Here is a 22,138-nt window from a genome sequence, read left to right as displayed (position 1 = left end):
TTTATCAAATATATTCATATAAAATATAGCCTATGTTACTCGTGGATAATGTAGCCTTCGAATGGTGAAAGAATGTTTAAAATCGGTCCAGTAGTTTTTGAGCCTATTCATTACAATCAAACAAACAAACAAAGTTTTCCTCTTTATAATATTAGTATAGATAATACCTATGTGTTACGTTTAGAGCAGATGGTCTAGTGGTTGAAATCGGCCTCTTGATCTCGAGCGGTTCGAAGTTCGAATTCTAGGCACGCACTGTATTTTGTAATGTAAATGTAACTAAGTAACTAAGTAATGTTAGTATTCTACTTTTTAAATACTGCCTTTAAAGGCGAAGGAAAACATTGCGAGGAAACCTGCACACCTGAGAGATCTTCAACAATATTGTCAATGGTATTTAAAATGTAGATACATTTCATACACCATACTAATAACTAATACGCACTTTATTATAATATAGGCGTAGCAGACAAGCATGTAGTCCATCTGATGTTAAGTAGCTACTGCCACCTATGGACATCTGCAATCAACCTCAGATAGGATTAGATAGGATTAGATACCTGAGGTCGGCCACAGATGCGCCGCTAACCCTGAGGACTAAGCTGGAACGCCTCGGAAATGTCTGTCTCCCTTACCACACCCTTCAAACCGGAACACAGCAACGCCTGATACTGCTGTTATTAGGTAGAAATAGATGTGGCGGTGGTGCCGCCGGAGTCGTATCACAAAGGGTTCTACCACCTTCATAGGTCTACACTGCTTAACACTGATGTTATCAGGCAGACATAGGTGTAGCGGTAGAATTGCAGTCAAAACACAAAGGCTTCTCCCACAAATTTACTTTAAATGAGAATACAATTTACCTAATCACTGAATTAGAAAGAGGAAATGGTTATAAACATAATATTTTTAACAGAGGAAAATATGGGTGTGTACCGAGGCTTACTGTCATCTTATTATGACTCTCTCTTAATAACACGTCAAGATAAAGTATGGCACATAGAATGATAAATTATCTTGGTTCGTACTATGTAAACTACCTAGTATTATTTTGGACAGGTGCATACAAATCTTAACACAACATCCGTGGCTTGTTTTAAAAAGGTTGCCACCCATTCATACTTTCAGGGTTTTCATACAAGCCGTTATCTTCTAAATATATATAACTCAAAGGTGACTGACTGACGTAGTCATCTATCAACGCACAGCCCAAACCACTGGACGGAGCGGGCTGAAATTTGGCATGCAGGTAGATGTTATGACGTAGGCATCCGCTAAGAAAGGATTTTGATCAATTCTACCCCCAACGAGATAAAATAGGGGATGAAAATATTCGTAACGTGAGCGAAGCCGCGGGCAATATCTCGTAAGAATATAAGATACCAATTTAATGTACCTACTGTTAAGTATATCTCTTGCTTGTTCCTGTAAAATCCCATATAACCCGGTGTCACTCCCACGGCATTGGGTGCCTTTTGAAAGTTTTCCTCTCGTCAAAATGAAAGTTGATCCCATGGGAACAGACCTAAGATTACCAGAGGATCCAGGCTTCTTCTAGCTTCGAAACTATTGAAGTTTTGGAATTGAGGTAGGCTGTGAGCACACTCCACTTACGCTTAGCATTAATCATCATCATCATCATCAACCCATTACTATCCCACTGCTGGGCACGGGTCTCCTCTCTGAATGAGAATGATTAGGCTATAGTCCACCGAGCTGGCCAAAGTGCGTATTGGTAGACTTCACATACCTTAAAGATTTTTTTTTTATAAATCTCTCAGGTATGCAGGTTTCCTCACGATGTTTTCCTTCACCGTTTAAGCAAGTGATAATTTATTATAATACGCACATAAATTTGAAAAGCAGAGGTGCGTGCCTGGGATTTAAACCTCGGACCCCTCGATCGAGAGGCCGCGTTTCTTAACCACTAGGCTATCACTAGGCTAGCATTAATACTCATATGAAATTATTTGCAAAAATCACAAATTTAGGTACCTTTATTAATAAAAGGCGTAAGTTGCTTAATGCGGTGTAGCTGAAGCTTTAGGCAAATTATATCTCAATAGATTTATTTAGATCGTTGAAACGAATACCGATGATATAATGTATCGATTATAATAGCCGAGTAGGTAATACTTACGTGGCAATTATCGAATTTGCAAGAAAGTAAACAATGCGATTAATTGTTATGCGTAATTGTTACGAGTACATCTATGTACTTACTATGAAAACAAAATATTTGCATTATTTGCCCAGTTTGCGAAACACCGCCACAAATATTTTGAAAAATAGTGGTGCAAAAGTACCACATATATACACTACTAGCTGACCCGGCAAACTTTGTACCGCCTCAAAATTATTTATCAAATAAGCCTATGTTACTCGTGGATAATGTAGCTTTCGAATGGTGAAAGAATTTTTACAATCGGTCCAGTAGTTTTTGAGCCTATTCATTACAATCAAACAAACAAACAAAGTTTTCCTCTTTATAATATTAGTATAGATACACAAATCTAAAGTTTCGGGCAAAGTTTTGACCACAGTTTCGGGTATTTATTACTTCGGATGTCCGTTACGGACGGACTTCGTTTTTTCTTTTTGTTATAATATAAGAGTAGCAGACGAGTATGCAGTCCACCTGATGGTAAGTGGCTACTGCCGCCCATGGGCATCTGTAATTAACCTCAGATACAATTAGATATTCCTACCTGAGGTCGGCCACAGATGCACCGCTACCCCTAAGGACTAAGCTGGAACGCCTCGGAAAATTATATCTCCCTTACTACACCCTTTAAACCGGAACACAGCAGCGCCTAACACTGCTGTTATTAGGTAGAAATAGGTGTGGCGGTGGTGCCGCCGGAGTCGAACCACAAAGGGTTCTACCACCTTCAAAAGGTTGATAGGATTAATGAGTTGACAAAGCATGATTTTCAATTTCCATCGTAATACGTAGAAAACTAGAAAAGGATAGCTTGAATGTATTATCCTATATTAAGTATATTTATATCAAATATATGCTGATGTTGAATGATAATTGTTCAATGATTTAGCCCTGAAGATAACATACAAAGTACAAAACAGATTAATCCTTAATTGTGACGTTTAATGAAAGGTTGATACTTCAGAACGGTGTACAATATGTAATTGCGTCTAACTAATTGTGTTGTGACCTAAATTAGCAACTAATAGTACATTACAATACGAGGACGAAAAATTTTTTTCTGACAAGTGTGAGTTTGCAGGCCGAGCCGCAGGCGAGGACTGCAATCACACGAGTCAGAAAAACATTTTTCGTCCGCGTGTTGTATAAAATTTTATATTACGGGGTCGGAAATGGGGGTTTTGCGCACGCGAAGCGTGCGTAAAACGTCCATTTACGCACGCCGTGATATAAAGTCTTATTAATGTTTAGTTTAATTAAAGTCTATGTTTTTCATTTAATGGAAGTTCTATTTGCAGTCTGCAGTCTAGCCAACTTCAAATTATTTCAAGTAAGGTATAGTATGAGGCAGTGATAGTCTAGTGGTTAAGAGAGACAATGATAGCCTAGTTAAGAAATTCGGTCTCTCGATCGAGGGGTCCGAGGTTCAAATCCCACCTCTGATTTTTCGAAATTATGTGCGTATTAGAAATTAATTATCACTTGCTAAAACGGTGAAGGAAAACATCGTGAGGAAACCTGCATACCTGAGAGAATTAAAAAAAAATGTCAAAGGTACGTGAAGTCTACCAATTCGCACTTGGCCAGTGCGGTGGACTATGGCCTAATCCTTCTCATTCTGGGAGAGTAGACCCGTGCCTAGCAGTGGGACAATAATGGGTTGGTGATGATGAAGCTACACTATACAACGCTCACTTAATTTTCAAAAGTTCAAATGTGGCCATCCTTTAAAGCAGAAAACAATTCCTATAAGGCTATACTACACTAAGTAGTACGGTTTACTCGTAGTGACAAGGACATAATGTTACATCTCGTCAAAAATTTTAAAACTGATGGCTTCTAGATCATAACATGAGACCTCCAAATCGTGAGTGTGCAAATTTAATTAAAGTTTTAGTCTAATTATTTAATTCACTAGCTGACCCGGCAAACTTTGTCCCGCTTCAAAATCTATTTATCAAATATATTTCATATAAAATATAGCCTATGTTACTCGTGGATAATGTAGCTTTCGAATGGTGAAAGAATTTTTAAAATCGGTCCAGTAGTTTTTGAGCCTATTCATTACAATCAAACAAACAAACAAAGTTTTCCACTTTATAATATTAGTATAGAAGTATAGATAAACGTATCAATAATTTTGTATGCGCACTCTATAGTAAAATATTATTGAAATAGACATTAATAAGTTTTAACAATTTAACAATATGTGTCTGTGTCATTCATAGATAAGTAAAGATACTTCGCCGCCTTGAAATTGAATGAAGCCGCAAACGGCTTATTTTAGTAAGTTATTTTTTTGAATTCTTGACAAATAAAAACATTTTTAGAGAACATTTACGAATAAATAACCAATACTGCGTAATTTACGTAATAAATAAATAAGTATTTCAAATATTTTAGGGACATTTTAGCACGGAGACGTGGCAAAACTTTTTTACGCAACTATTTCAATTCTCAAAACTGTACCCAGTTTTGAGTGCTGTACCAAATTTTCTTGTTAGGAGTGAGTAATCTTTACTAATCTATGGTGTCATTTAAGAAAAGTTGTCGTGTCGGACAGCTGACGAATAATTGTAATTTATTAAGTACTTGTCACTAAATTATATCCTTGAAAAGGAATTGACGCAAACGATTACCATCAAAACAATAGGAGCGGTGCAGTGCATAAATACAAAAATGCTTACGATAAAATTCTGAATTTCGATTTTTTATGAAATGAAATAATAGAACAGTAGCTAATTAAGGTGGTAGAACGTGGATCAGCTCTGGAGGCACGGCCTCCAAACTTGTTTCTGTCTAATAATGGCAGAGGTAAGCGCTTCTGTGTTCTGCTTACATGGTTATGGTAACAGAGACATACTTATTCGAGGCATTCAAACTTAGCACTCAGGGGGTAGCAGTGAATCTGTGGCCGTCCTCCGATAGGATTGTTGGGGATAGGAACAAAAAGAAACATCCTCAAGAATATCTTAATTACTCAATATTGGACTAAACAACACTTTGTTAACCTGAGTTGTAGGTACCTATACTATTTTTTCACAAATACAACACGAATCATACGGCATGTCAGTTGCTTAAGAAGTTCGAATCAGTCGTTATGCAGGATGAAGGGATCGAATCCTAAACATTAAAAAGTACCGGTATTCGACCTCTGTTAACAGTACTGTTATAATAAACACGTATAATGGTTGTCTCCCAATGTTTGGATCAAATTGATAATTTCTGGGTTTCGTGAATTTTATCAAAATTTATAGATCTCTTTACATCACTGGTTCAATGTGTGGTTCGGGGTGCGGAGGAAGGGGGTTGCAAAATATTTCTTTTTTTAAACTGGGGGGGTCGGTTTGTAAACCGGACTGAAAATAATTAAATTTTATAAACGATTCACGGTATATCTTAAATATAGGTACACAATACGCACATAAGTAAATAATTAGATACACACATAAGTAGACAATCGAAATCACTTTCAATAACAAAATATGTTTTAGTTCATCTTTTGTAAAATGAAATTTTGTGTGTATGGTTGGTCTAGCTTGAAAGATAGGATACTTTTGGAGCTGATATCTTAATTTGTGGCAAGATAACGATTACACAGGCCTACTAATTTATCAGTGTAAATATTTATTTATTTACTAGCTGACCCGACAAACGTTGTGTTGCCATATAAATTTAAAAAAATTAAGGGTGAACAACACTTAGGGATATATAAAATAGATAGTAGCCGATTCTCAGACCTACTGAATATGCATATAAAATTTGGTGAAAATCGGTAAAGTCGTTTCGGAGGAGTACGGTAACAAACATTGTGATATGAGAATTTTATATATAAAATTAACGAAAATCGTGCATATCAAATACATACAATTAATTTGCAAATTTGAATTATGTTACCGATTTGCCATTGACCTAACAACTTTGTTACGAGGTCAAGTAACATTGTATAGAGCACACGTTTTTGTTAAAAAAATCGCTGTTCGCTAGATATTCTACGTAGGCAATAAATCATTTGAAATGTTAATTCAATATTTATATTACATGATAAATTATAATGTTTCTCGTAGCCTCTCCCCTCCCATAGTCTAAGCAAGTATAGAAAAAAGAACACATATTATATTTGTCGCTGGCAAATTTTACTGATAAATGATATTTATTTCGGACCACCCTAGGATAGGGTGAAAAAAATCAGAGAAAATTCGATCTTTTTTCGCCGATATTGACTAATCCACTGCAATTGTCCCTTCCAAATTCAAATTTAGCTACTTACAATCCCATATTTGTATTTATTTGTGCGTAACTACGTATGTATACAGGTTGAATTTTTCAAATGGGCCTTCAGGGCCAAATCCCAAACTATAAGAATTAGCGAAAAATGATGAAAGCTAAAACATCATGCATCATAACTTTTTTTAAATATCTTTTTCCCCAGCCGGCAATCGAATAAGTTCATTTTGGAAAAAATACATATACTATATTATTCCCCTATTTAATAGTGTTGCTTATAAGGATAAAATTCTGGGAAGTAATGTTATGTGACAAGTTAAAGAAAAAGGAAAATTTTGAAGAAGTACATATTTTTTCCATACATTGGCATACTAATCCTTAAGGATTTTACGTATGACTTATGTATAATTCTTTAGGACTATACATAAGTCCTAACATTGTATACTCGTACAATACATACATGTTTATATTAGAGGTAGATAGTTCGTTGACCAAATTATTTTTTAACTGTACCACCTGTACCAATTATTAGAGTTTAGGAATCATTAATTAATTTATTATAAGTCAATTCGATACGTTGTGTTTGTATAAAAAATTCATTCAAATCGTTAAGAAAAAAATATTCAGCGGTAGGAACAAGATTTATTATTATTATACGTTTATAAAATGTAATATGTTGACGTAAATTTTAGATTCAGAAACATAGATATGTTTATTTTTATTGTATGTAGTATAGTATTTTTATAACAATTAATATTTTTGATTAAGTATATTTAGTAAGTTTAAGTTTTCTTTTTACTTTTTAATTTTATAATATTTTCTTATAATACTTCTTATTATGATGGTGGTACGAGTATAAAAACAATAAGACAATAGTTAAACATAAATATTATTAAAATATACAATATGGATTAAGAATACGCTTTGAATATCTAGGAAGTACAATATTGACATAAATATGTTGTTTGTTATGTAAAAGCAATGATAACTTACCGAAGATTCGCATAAAGCCGCTTTTCACTCAATAACTATCACTTTTACGATGAAATATAATTATTTTTAATAATAAGTACTAATAATAATAAATAGTGGTCATTAATAAAACAAATTAAATATATTGTTGTTACAATTAATAGTTACGAGTAAATGTAATTATTTTAATAAGTTTGCGTGTGTTTCCAAGACGCGTGAAGCTTGCACTAGACACGGCGCCCGCGATTCGATTCCGTGGGATCATTAGTTGTGGCGTAACACACAAGCGACGGCGATTTAGAATAGAATAATGTTATTATTGGTGTTCCAAATATATTTTATTTGTAGCTTTGTCATAATACTCATAATATTTTATGAATTTGTGAACGAACTATAACAAGTACAATACGTATAATTATTAACATAGTTTTTAAAGTAAATAATATTAATGTTACTGAAAAAAACATAATATAGTTTGAATCTTTTGTTTATACCATTGGATGCATTCTTTGAGCGGACTTGGAGAATTGCCATATATCTATCTTTGTTAGAACATTATTAATCACAAGCGTTGACGAATACTATGGTTAATAAGTGCTAGAACGCCACCTCTTATGTCTTAGACCAAGCACGCCATAAAGGCCCTAAGTTCAGTTACCCTACGATCAGGCAGAGGCACAAACTAATTTCTTGCAAACTTTTTAATTATCCTCAACTGGTTCTAAACTACCTTCTCAGAATGTCTTATGACACTTAACAGCCAAACGTTTTCTTTAATAGTTTTTTACAACTATGGCGTCGCATTAGAATTCTTTTTTTAAATAGAATGAAATAGGGACAATATCGAAAGGATTTTTAATGAGACGATGTTTATATTTTATTCAGGTTTTTTTTCCTGACAAATATTATATAGCAGAATGTTCTAATATTTGTGACACGAAAAGGAACTGTTGTTTGCTTTAAACAAGTGCGTAAATAGTTTCTTTGTTTTTTTTTTTGATATATGAATAAAAAGAAATCAACATAACTTAAAAAATAAGGTGTAAGTTAATGAACTGGCACCTTATTTTTTAAATTATGTCTTACACCTCTATCGAATGCGATAGAGGTGTAAGACCGTACTAGTGTGTGGGAAGTATACCTACATACAATTGAAGTAGCGAGCGTGCAGTCCACCTATTGCAATTAACAACTAATTGGCTACTGTAGCCATAGCCGAACAGAGAGGATTGAAGACAGTGAAGTCTACTCGTACCTAAGGTCGGTCACATATAAATTGCTATGAGGACTAAGTTGGAATGCCTCGTGTAAACGGTACAATTAGTACAATTGAAGGTGATTGGTAACTAAGTGATTCTAATCCAGAGACACCGCCATACCACAAATCCCTCTGGCTAATAACAGCAGTGTTAAGCGCTGTGTTCCGGTTTGAATGATGAGGTAAGGGAGAAATGGAGGCGTTCCAATTTAGTTCTCAGGGATTATATCGCACTTGTTGCTAATTGTCCTCATGGTGCGCCTAAAGTATAATATCAAAAATTCGTGTTCACAACCAGACAAAAAAATCATATATCATCTTAACGCCATCTTACTTATTCAATAATTACTTGATAAATTGTTATTTTGGGCTTATACTATCTCTAGATTATATTTAAATAATATTCATTCTGTGGTTTAGTCGTGAAAGCGTAACCAATGGTTACTTTCGCATGTATAAGTGTGGATTACACAGGTATCATTACCAACCTTGATTATGTTCAAGATCACTACACAACCAGAGTTCAGTACTCCTCAATACATTACTGAATACGCAGAATATCGTCTGGTAAAGTGAGGATATTGTTTTTAAAAGAACCGTTTAGTTAGTTTAGAAAAACGGTTATATAAGATTGAAATTCATTATCAAGAATAAGTTAAAAAACATGTAATAAATTTAACTAATAACTGATTATTATAAATAAAATCTGAATGCTTAAAAATAATTAACTGAAAAGAGAAATATGTAGGATTTGTCAGTACTACAACCATAGGTATACTATTCTACTGAATATCTATGACTACAACTTAGAAGAATCCAATGACATCTCATAATGCAAATCCGTCAAGCCGTCTGGTCTATAGGGCGTGTCCAAGGATTAGACATAGACATACATAAAACATACACTCAAAACTATTACCCTACGCTTTTGTAAATACTATTTAATTTATCAAGTAAAAACGTAAACACATAACACACAAATTTTACACACTTTAATTAATAATCGTTAGGAAACAAAGATCAGTTGCTCAACTTCAACAAAATTCACGTCGATTTATCGAACAAATTGCAGTATTTCACCGAAGTAGGTCAGCCATTGTTGGCACTAAGTGATGGAGTTGCACAATGCCTAGGGCTAGGGCTCCTATATTACAACTCGTGACGGCGGTACGAAAGGCCCCTTCGTTTAACATTTAAGTAATCCTTGAACGTTTACTCTCAATCAAACTTAGATATAAAATGCACGTTATGGTTAAATATATTGCATAAGTATTATAAATTTTATGTTCCAATATAATAATTGGCCGACGTCAGATGTACCAACTATTTCAGGCTACTACTATAGAGATTATCTGGTAAAATTATCTTACAGCAATTGTAAGTTTGTATTACATAATAATTAAATCAAAGCATAACCAGAGATTGAGCAGTGATAGCCTAGTAGTAAGAAACTCGGCCACTCGATCGAGGGGTCCGAGGTTCAAATCCCAGGTACGCACCTCTGATTTTTCAAAGTTATGTGCGTATTAGAAATTAATTATCACTTGTTAAACGATGAAGGAAAACATCGTGAGGAAACCTGCATACCCGAGTGATAAATAAAAAAAATCCAAGGTATGTGAAGTCTACTAATACGCACTTGGCCAGCGCGGTGGACTATGGCCTAATCCTTCTCATTATGAGAGGATACCCGTGCCCAGCAGTGGGACAGTAATGGGTTGTTGATGATGATAACCAGAGATGTACCATCTATTTCTAGTATAGAGCAGTTCTAGCGATTTAGTGGTAGGGTGTGCATGCTTTACTAAATAATAAGGCGACCAAATATTATTAGTTCTCAGAACTGGCAACGCATGGTGGTTGGCTTCAGATAGATCGACTGTACTATATGGAGTTTGCTACAGATGTCCATGGGCGGCAGTGACCACTTACTATTCGGTGGACTGCATGTTCGTACACTTCGTGCTTTACTTACTCAGGTGATTAATTAATCATTAGGTATTATTTATAGGTCGTTGTCGAAATTAAATTTGTAGTCGAACCATTGCGATCCCACGGCGATAATCTATACTAATATTATAAAGAGGAAAACTTTGTTTGTTTCTTTGTTTGATTGTAATGAATAGGTTCAAAAACTACTGGACCGATTTTAAAAATTCTTTCATCATTCGAAAGCTACATTAACCACGAGTAACATAGGCTATATTTTATATGAAATATATTTGATAAATAGATTTTGAGGCGGTATAAAGTTTGCCGGGTCAGCTAGTCTGTTATACGCTCGTAAATAACTGTATGTAAATTATGTGTAAATCATAAAATTTGGGAATCTTGAAAAGTTTTGGCAAATAATCTCTTTCAGGAAGGTTCTAATATTACGCCAACGGGTGATTGCACGTAAGTATCTACGCAAATCTTCAAGGCTTTTATTAGACAGGTTTTGTGTAGGTTTTTTATTTCGTTTTATTATTGTAGAAGATTTTTTGTTAACACGATATTTTGTGTTTTGAATAAGTAGATGGATTTATAAATTCACGGAAGTCATAAAAAAATAATGAAATTACAATTTTTTATATATAAATAAAGTTACTAATGATATGTTTTTTTTGTATTTTTTTATAATTGACATATGAAATAGGCCACCAAGTAGGTAGTATAAATAATGTATTATTTGTTCCTTACATTTTGGTATCTTTACAAATGATTTACAATGATTACTGCTTGTGTAAGTAAGCTTGTAGGAAACTGTTTGTGTTCAATATCTATATTTACATTGATAGTGTTTAAATATACTGATTAGGCTGGGTACACACGCTCAATTACTACATTAATTTGCGGAAAAAAAACACAAACTATACGGAAGATTGTAATAGATTCAAAATACTATGAGTAAGTAGTAGTAGCAAATAGAAAATAATCATATTTTTTTTATTTCTTATCTTTTTACTGAATTTCGCCCTTTTCAACTGTCTGGGTACGAACTGCAGATACCCACCATTGATTAAATTCATGTAGGTACTTATGTATTACAAATTAATTATAAGGTGGGTACTTGCTTTGACCGAAAAAATGTGATCCCCTCTTCCCATAGTTGTGTAAGATCTACGTATTCGAATTTGGGCAGCGTGGAGGACTTAGGAGGAGATTCAGGCCCACCGGTGGACAATACTGGATAGTATATAATTTTAATACAAAAATATTTTTTATTTTATTTCAAAATAAATAATACTTATGTAAAAAATGTAAGTTACCCCCAAGGTGTATAAGGGGTAAATGTAGGTCCTATTTCATTTCACGGATAAACTTCCGTTTAGAACATACCTCCGATCGATCTGAATTTTGGTACACCTATGGATTTCGACCCGCGGATGAAGAATATCGTACTCAAAATAACCGCAAATAATATTTTCAAAGTCAAATTGCTCAAAAACGATTTTTTTTGCTGCTATATTTCTCTGAAACAACTGGGTCCACGCAAAAAACATATAGAACAAAAATATGTATTTCTTTACGGTCTACAACTTTTGTTTGGAAAGTTTTTCTCTAACGTTCATATTTATCGCAAAAAGCGCAAAAAACATCAAAAAAATTGTTTTTGAGCAATTTGACCTTGAAAATATTATTTGCGGGTATTTTGAGTACGATATAAATGTGCTCATGAATAAAGGTAAGGTCTGGATTGGACCCACCCGCTCGCAGGGCGCTGCCGCGCCCTGCTCGCTTAGTTTTATATTGTCTTATATGTTCCAACCTAACCTAACCAATTCAATACGAAACACTATAGGCTAGGCTATACGCAATACTATATTATTGGCTAGGTATGGTTGGGACAGGGAAAATTACATTACCGACTAAAGAAAACTCCGCACTATATAAATATAACGCGCGTGCTAAAATGCAATTTTCACAATTTAATTTCTCGGTAACTATGGGTATGCGCCAAAAATCCCTTTAGGGGTTGTCTTCGAACATCCAAAGGAAAGTCCGAGCCAAGTTTCAAATCGATCGGACGTGGGGGTTTTCGGAAGTGCACCACATTTTTCTCCCAAACAACTGGGTTTATGCGGAAAACATACAGAACAAAAAATGTTGATCTTTTTAGCGTCTACAACTTTTGTTTGAAACATTTTTCTCTAACGTTCATGTTTGCTGCAATATACGCGGTAAACCATTAAAAAATCATTTTTCAGCAATTGAAAATATAATTTGCGGGTATTTTGAGTATGATATTCTTAATTAGGGAGCCAAAATCCATATGTGTATAAAAATTCAGATCGATTGGAGGTATGTTCTAAACGGAAGTACACCCCATTTCACTTTAATTATTAGTAAATCTTTGTTATAATTTCAATAAGTTTAAAATGTGAACAGTCCCTTATTCAAACTGAAGGATGTTGATACGCATTATCTGACTTGAAGATTTACCTAATATATTAAATTTCCCAGCGTCAGAGAGAGTGACCTTACATAATTACGTGATATTATCAATCACAATAACGAAGTTATGATAGAGATAACAAATCAACAATAACGAAGTTATGATAGAGAGAAAACCACGCTAAAACCTTTTGTGTAATATGAAGTTGTTCGTGCATTGCCGCTTTTGGTGACGCACTCCGTGCTTATGTCTAAAACATTTTTAGGGATCTATACCCAAAGCCTTCGCTGTCTGACCGTCTGTTACAGGGCTCTATGTCCTGAACCGTAACAGATAGACACTTAAAATTTGTACAGAGTTAATTACAGATGGCCATGTGCGGAGTAGCCTACCCATTAGGTGGACTGCATGCTCGTCTGTTACTCCTATATTATGAAAAAGATTTGGAATATCCATCGATGGCGGTGATCACTTACCATCAGATGGACTAAGTGATAAAATTATACTGAATATTTCTGATCTAGTCATATGTTAGCGTGTCAGGCAAGATAGTTCTAAAAAAGATACTAGTGTACTATTAAGAAGTGTATCTACTGTTGAACTTACGACAGTAGAAAAACTGAAACGCTAAACCCAATTATACAGGCGTTCATTATTGGGTTTACCACCGGAGTAGCATGGTTAAACGTGCCAAAAATAAATGTAGGGATACATCTTATATATAAAATTCTCGTGTCACAATGTTAGTTACCGTACTCCTCCGAAACGGCTTTACCGATTTTCACCACATTTTATATTTTATATGCATCTTCAGTAGGTCTGAGAATCGGCTTGTATCTATTTTTCATACCCCTAGGTGTTGTTCGTGCTTAACATTTTTTTATTTATATGGCCACACAACGTTTGCCGGGTCAGCTAGTATTATTATAATAAAACTGCGCAATATACTAAGATTATGATTTCGGTCATACTTAGGTTAATCTACAAATAATACTTAATTAAATATTTTAATTTTAATTAAATGCTTAGGTATACTTAATTTATATTTAATTAAAATTGGCTACGTAAATATTAATTACGCCGATTTTTTAGGTAAATAAACTGACCATGGCCATGATAATCGCTTATAATTAACCATCGGTAATTATAATTAACATACATCCATTGTTGGTTGGACACGCTAAATAATTTGCCAATGGAGTTGTAAAGAAAATATTATTTTTACATCGATTGACTAACAAATAGACGTTTTTTAAGACGTTTATGGTGGTAGAAGCCTGTGTGGTTCAACTCCGGAGAAACCTCTGTCACACGTATTTTTGCCTAATGAGCGCAATATTAAGCACTGTGCTGTTTTGTTTTGAAGGTTTAAGGGAGACATAAGTACTTATCCAAGTCCTCAGGGGTAGCAACGTATCTGAGAGACTGAGACCGACCTTAGGAAGGACTTATCTGCAAGGATTATATAATTTTATCACACTCAAAAATGATGTTTTGTCTGTTATTAGGCGAATGGTAACAAGACTGCTATTGTAGCATTTTTCCTTTAGTAAGTTATTTAGTTTCGATATTTTAAGAGTCTTGGACTCTACTAGTTTGTAGGTCAAAGGTACTCAACAAATTTCTTACATTTTATATTATGTAAGTACCAAATTTTACACTCGTAGGTATATATACTATGTCGTTGAACTTACAGTTCCAGTACGACAAAGTTCGTATTTGTTTTTCGTAGGTACAACCCTTTATACTCAACTTGATCCAATTCTGGAGGCACAATTCCTGCTCTAATAACAGTTTTAAGCAATGCTGTTTTGGTTTCAAGGGTGTGTTAAGGAAGTCACTTGTTCGAGGCATTCGACCGAGTAGCGGCGCATCTGTGATCGACCTCGATTAGGATCTAATCTCTTCTGGGGATGATTACAGATGTCCATGAGGTGCAGTGGCTACCAAGTGGACTGCATGCTTCTTTGTTACTTCTATAATGTTAAATGTTATTTGCACTATCCGGATGTCCTGAGCAGTTTCATTTACATACTCGAAAGACAAATTAGTAAAAAGTAAATTTTCCTCAACCATTTTTTTCAACAGAATTTTTATCACCCAAAAATGATGCGTAAGGCCATCATTACATATCATTCTACATTTGTAAGTCTAGTGTACACATTCAGACAGCTGTCGTGTTTCCATCACGGCGTTGTTTAAAGAGTATTTTTTATTATTCATTAAAATTTAAGATAACGCTTAAATGTGACGAATTGAATTTGATATTTTACGTAATGAGAGATGGAAGGACGGTTATAGGTAGTTCGACCGGGGAGGTACCACTGCCACACATTTTTGTAGCATGAAGCAGTCCTGCATTGCGGTGGAAAGATGATGGCGATTGATTTATATACGGTTACCATCATACGCCAGTTATTAATAATCCATCTGTCCAATGTTTTGTCTTTTTCATAATATAGGAGTAGTAGACGAGCATGTAGTCCACCTGGTAAGTGGCTACTGCCTCCCATAGACGTCTGTAATCAACCCCAGATAGGATTACGTATTCCTACCTAAGGTGGGACGCAGATGCGCCGCTACCCCTGAGGACTAAGCTAGAACGGAAAAGTATGTGTCCCTTACCACACCCTTCAAACCTATAGTAGCACTGCTATTAAGAGGCAAAAGTAGCTGTGGTGGTGGTGGTGCCCCCGGAGTCGAACCACATAGGGTTCTATCACCTTCAAATTGTCTACTAAATATAAAATCGCAATCAGAATTTGTCGTTTAGTGCGGTAAACTTTTACCGCACATAACCCCATGCCGCTTCCACGGCACCGGTACTTTTCGAAGGTCTTCCCCATCGAAAAAAAGAAGGAAGGGGCGAAGCTGCTGTGATCGGCTTCAGATAGATCCTTTGTTCTATACTAAGTTGGTTAGCTACTTCCATATTGAATAATAAAATAAAAATACAAATTTAATTTCCAAGGTTTTTTATTACTTATAACAATTCTACTGTCAGACGCATTTCAACAATATCGCGGCTTATTACGTCACGTCATATTAGCAAAACTTACTAAACAATATATATTTATAATTGATTATCTAAAAATAATAATATATTCTGCCACGACATTCAATACCACGTATATTATAGTCCGCGCCAAACTGCTAGTCCGCTCTGAAGTTGTTGCGAATAGGTGTAGTCATACAATTTGCTATGGCGACGCGATTCATTTCTATATTCAGAGCGGACTAGCAGTTTTACGCGAACTATACTTAATTCAAAATACTAACTTATTGTAAAACGTAATTGATTTTTTGATATATTTTTGATTTTATACGATCCTAATTTCTAATTTTAAATAAATCAATTCCGTAGTAAATATTTTTCACAATAAATAAATTAATTAATGATATTTAATTTATCAACAATAAATAATTTATTGACATTTTTTTTATTAAAATTCATAATCTAATTAAGTATAATTTGACTACTTTAAAATATCTAATTATTAAGTATTAAATATGTCGCAGCCATTTGGATTAATTAGACATTCAATTAGCAGCCTAGGCTTTTTATTGAAGAGCTCCGTTTAACTAGCTGCTTGGATGAACCAATTGAAATTCAGCCATTTAATTTCCTACTTGCTTAGCGTAATTCTATTATATCAACATCAAATTGATGCCCAAGAATATAGGTATTACTTACCCTGTATTTATGGTCAAAATATAAATAGGCGTGCCTAAGAATATTATCTGTTTTTTATTTCGAACGCAAAGTTTGTTTGAAAAATACTCTTGTTCTAAAAAAATCTAACAAAATGCCACTGTTCCTGATATATTTGTCTATCTTGTCTTTAAAAATGACGGTTGAGGGTATTTTGCTTGTAATATTTGCAATCCTTGAGTCTCAATACAAGACTGTGTCACGCGGTCGTCCTATTAGATTATTAGCCTAATCATCAATCAGCCAGTTTATTTAACGGTGTATTAAGTTCTACATACACCTTAAAATCATTCAGGAAGAAATAATGCCGTTTAGTAAAAAGGCTAGGCAGTTAATGAAATGGCTAATTAAAGTATTTGGCTACGACGTATATTATAATTTTACTGTCGTATTGAATGTCACACACAGAATATTTTGACTAGAAAACAATCACAATGAATTCATCAAAAAAATGTAATTTGACATTTAACTTACACTAAACCATAGATATAATAATAATGTCTCTATAACTTGTTTCAATAAAGATTGTAATCGAAAATGACATTTTTATTAGCATCTCGCTTGTTTTCTTTAATGTGGGAACGAGAAACATAGACAAAATCCGCCATTTTCGAATACATTCTTCATCGAAACAAATTATAAGTGTACAATGAAAAATACCCTTCCAAAAAAATAAAAATCTCTTGGCAAATTAAACTTTTAAAGCTCACATTTTAACCGAAAAATATAATGAAAAACTGTTTTTTACTGTAGATCCAAAAAAGTACAAGTTACTATTTAATAATAATAGTTTATTTTTTCGGAAAGGGTATCATTCACCTCAGTTATTCAATATTTGTCGAGATTGAATAAGCCACATTTGAAAGAGCGCATATTTCTTAGCTATTTAAGTTAACTTATAAAAGGAACATTATTTATGGCTAAATATTATAGAACACAATAAATATAAATGTTTTTATATTATATAATTAACGTTTTTAAAGTAATTTGGTAATGAAAACACCCTTGATTGGGTAAATAAAAAATTTGCCTTCAATGAGCAGCAAACATAATAATCTACCAGTATTACGCATCATTAAGAATAAGTAATTGTATTTGTAGCATAAATAAGCTTCTTGAAATTTAAAATAAAGTGATATTTTCAAATTGTCGGTTACAATTATTTCACTTACCAAGATGCTCTTTCTACCAACGTTGCGTATTATTAAATAAATATGTAGCGTGAATAAGCTTCGTTTGAATTTTAATTTTTTTTTTAAATTAAGTGAAACAAGTAGGATCACACCAGGAGGATAGGATCATTTACATATTGTTGGTTACAATTATTGCTCATCATTTTTTTTTATCTTTTTTTTTGCAAATATTCAGTTTATTCAACTTTGGCTCATTCACGCTTCCTCAACCTTTAAAGAGCTTATTACGAACAAACGCTTCAATCAATCTCGACAAATACTTTATTTAGATACATAAGTTGATTTCAGTTGACAATCAAACAACTGTTGAAATTATACACTCCATCCACTTGTATCTTCCAACAGAAATATTGCAAGCTTGACTTATACATACGCTTATACATCATATAAAATTATTAATTAGATAATGGGTAGCCGTACAATACGAGAATTTCAACAGTAGCTTCATTATCTCTGCCCTTACAATGACCATAACCAGTAAATAGATCTAGGCACTGTATTACAATATAATGACCAATTGTACACCGAATTCATTTGTTTTCTGACACTTTTATAAACTTCTGATGATGTATCTTAAGACATAGGGCAGCATAGCATACTGTAATGTAGGTACAGTATGTAGTGTAGCACAGAACCAATTAAATATACACTGATGCAATCTTAATGATAGGATCTGTGATCATATTTGTCAAATTTCGTTACATTCGTACTAGGGACTTGCCCAGTTCAGCACGAATATGTTATGAAAATGAAATATTAAAATGATTTTAATTATTTATATTTGCGGCTTAGACAGTGCACGTCGATATAGGAGATAGACGACCTAATTTTTCTGAGTTTTTGTAAATTATGATGGTAAACTAATTAGAATAGAAAATAACATAATATTCAGGAATAATGTAGCTTCCAATGATAAATAAGTATATATTAGTGGTAGCTTCATATTAGCGAAAGAAAATGAGTCACAAATTCAACCTCTTTATAAATTTAATGGCATACAAGTACAAGTGTACTATATGTATACTACTATGAATAATCATAGTATAACAGAAATGTAGTGGCAAAGTCTTCAAAAATGATATAAATTATTTTCTTTGATTAGCATTCACAATTTCTTTAATAAATTACTGTTTCTCGCTAGCAAACAAAAAAATATTCACTTTTCATTTTTCCAAATATACGATTCATTCACAATTAAGCATAGTACAAAAAGTCGATGAACCACGCACAAGGATAAACTTAAACTCTTTCATTCCATCATTTAGTTCGTTGTACACGTGATCAAATTTATATAAGTAACAGAAAACAATGAACACGGCATATTCTATATTGTTATGTACAATAAGCACTGTGTTTGTTACATCTGATTCTAGCGGTAGTAAATGTATGAATATTATGTTTTAACTTCAACTATATGCAACATTGACGGACTATTTCTATATATCACTCCAGAATAGGCCTATAAAACAGCGTTTAATATAAGGATCGATTATATGACTTTTTCAGATGTAAAAGTGTGAATAGAATTATAGATTCAACTTGTACAGCAATTAAAGTATTCTGTCTAGTAACAACGAACATATTTGCTAAAATATCAACTAAAGAAAATATAACAATATTTTTGAATAAATTATCGAAATCTAATTTTAAAGTTTTTATATATACGAAAAGTACTGAATTGTATTAATATTATAATATTACATCCACATAAATACAATACAATAGTATACAAATCTACTTGATGCAATCTAGCAAAATACTAAGCTTTAAAAACGTTACAAACTACAATTCTATTAACATCTACAAACACAGTGCTAATTTCTCTCTACATCTCGTATATAAAACTCGCTACTAAAGTATCAAATTATAAAAAATACATAGTGTCAACACGACCTAGTACCCACCATATTGCGACAGGGCCCGTCGTAATCCCTCCTTGGTGTACGCTTTTTGTGGCTTATTCAGAAATTGCTCATTCAATTGATGCGATACAGGCTATATAATTATTATCATCGGATCATATTATGTACCTAGCGCCGTATTTCTATTAAACTGAAGCTGAGAGGGTAACCAAATTATTCAAATAACAATTCCTGAATAAGCCCACATTGAAAAGTCTTGAAAAGGCCCCTTTATTTGTATTGCGACTTCAAGATTGAGGCCATGTTCGATGTATCAGTATTAAGATAAAAAGACATTGAATAACATTACGAATTAAATTTTACAAAAATCTACCTTTATATTACTTTAATTTATATGAAAGTTACAAGTTTACCAAGAAGAGAGACGACGAGCCCTGAAGTAATATGCACGACAGTATATTACAGACTACACCTATTAATATTCTCTCATTAACCGGAAACATCATACAAAAGCTTATTTGAACTCAACGAAATAAACTACAGAATTCTGAAGCGATCCTTATGTTACAGTTCGAAAGCACGAATTTATACTCGATCGCGGTCGACTTGGCGGTTTTAAATTACCTAATGTTTTATGTTTCAGTCTCCTTTTGCCTGTCGTTCGTTTAGGCAAGACAGGATTGAAGAATGTTACTGAATTAATTTAAATATTAGTAAACAACTAAGTATGTATATTAAAACTGGACCCATTGACAAATAAAGCACTAATGAATTTGAAACTAATATAAAATAAATACTGAATGAGCACAGTTAGTATAGATGAATAAACAATTTGATGGCTTATTCAACATGAAATACACACAAATAACACAGAAATATGATAGAAGATTTGTTTTTATACAAATTGTGGTGTTGAATCACAGAATAGATAGCAGATGGAAATGTATTAGAGCTGTTATTTGTACATTTTCTTATTATCTTAGCAAGGAGGCAAGGTAAAATGATGAATTTGCTAGTGATGTTCTAGTATTATTGCAAGAGATTACTATCTTACCAACGACGCAAGGTACGATGAGTTATGTTTCACTAGTGATGTTCTTGTTGCAAAAGATTTTGATGCTCTTCAATATACCGATTATATCTCACTTGATCTTAGGACGGACTAAGAAAAATATCATCCTAAGTTTTTGTTTTGTTACATACATTTTGTTGATTCTACTATACTCTAAATTAATATTTTAGCCGATCAACTAGCCTTTGGACAAAATTCAAGGATATTCTCACTAAGTCCAGTTACTTAAGTATATACGTTACTTAAGGAAAGTTATCGCTAGGTAAGAGACCTCTGATTGACTATGGGGTAGAGAGTATCAAAAACTAAAGAATAGAAGTAGGCTATGAGGGTAAAACATGTAGTTAGGGGGTAAGACTGACTAAAAGAAAATTTAAGACATCTATTATATTTGACATTATGAATAGATAATGCAATATATGGTGATAGATCTAAGGGTAGCGTATGTGTACAAAAAGATATTAGATTGATAATGTAATGTTTCTATGTACGTATATGTATAACACAGCCCTTTGGAGGGCTACAGAAGTACACATTTTTTATGATATAGAAGTAGCAGACGAGCATGCAGTCCACCTGACGGTAAGTGGCTACTGCCGCCCATGGACATCTGTAATCAACCCCAGATAGGATTAGATATTCCTACCTGAGGTCGGCCACAGATGCGTCGCTACCCTTGAAGACTAAGTTGGAACAGGTCTGTGTCTGTCTCCCTTACCACACCCTTTCAAACGGAACGCAACAGCGCCTAGCACTGCTGTTATTAGGCAGAAATAGGAGAAATAACACATGTTATGAAAGCTTGCAAAACACAATAAAGACATTTCCACGCTATCCATTCTCCGTGGCACCACCAAGCCGACCGCCCTTACAGCTACCTAATGCTCTTGCTCTGAAGACTCCACGTTCTCAGATTGTGCGAATTTCAGGAACACCTGCTCCAACGTCGTTTGACTGAAACTGTACTCCACTATGTTGAGTTTCTCTTTTGCTGTAAGGTAAAACATAATTTTATACTTTCTCAAACTTTTATTACACCGTTAATTATCTTGTTTAATAGATAACTGAATGGTGAAGTTAAGGCTTTCTTCTTTTACAAAACACAAATTTAATTAATTAATTTTAATCAATTATTTAAATTTTCATCATTATTATTGCCAGGCTATTCTCACAATAGCTTATTCAAAACTCATGCGGTTGTTGATGATATAAGAAAAGAAAAGATATACATCATATAAATAACAAAATTTAATACTAAATCTAATAATATCGGATACTTTATGTGGTACTGAAGGCTTTT

General features: G+C 33.6%; 2 protein-coding genes across 3 annotated transcripts in view; both read right to left on the bottom strand.

Annotated features, from left to right (window-relative positions):
- Positions 1–7,576, bottom strand: part of Prestin (solute carrier family 26 member prestin) — a 53,713-nt gene extending 46,137 nt beyond the window's left edge. For both annotated transcript variants that reach the window (XM_073078039.1, XM_073078038.1), the window contains exon 1: positions 7,385–7,576. The gene's annotated coding sequence lies outside the window, so the exon portion shown is untranslated. The remainder of the gene's footprint in view (positions 1–7,384) is intronic.
- Positions 7,577–19,231: 11,655 nt separating this feature from the next.
- LOC140746054 (cholesterol transporter ABCA5) overlaps positions 19,232–22,138 on the bottom strand; it is a 51,803-nt gene continuing 48,896 nt past the window's right edge. The window contains exon 36 of the mRNA XM_073078045.1: positions 19,232–21,829. Within this exon, the coding sequence (XP_072934146.1) occupies positions 21,717–21,829 (113 nt within the window). The 3' untranslated portion in view covers positions 19,232–21,716. The remainder of the gene's footprint in view (positions 21,830–22,138) is intronic.

The sequence above is a fragment of the Epargyreus clarus genome, unplaced genomic scaffold (genome assembly GCF_041222505.1).
Source record: "Epargyreus clarus isolate Ecla_fem2 unplaced genomic scaffold, WU_Ecla_fem_2.2 ptg000012l, whole genome shotgun sequence".
Classification (NCBI taxonomy): Eukaryota; Metazoa; Arthropoda; class Insecta; order Lepidoptera; family Hesperiidae; genus Epargyreus; species Epargyreus clarus.
The sequence above is the reverse complement of the archived record's forward strand: the minus strand, read 5'-3'. Positions and strand labels throughout refer to the sequence as shown.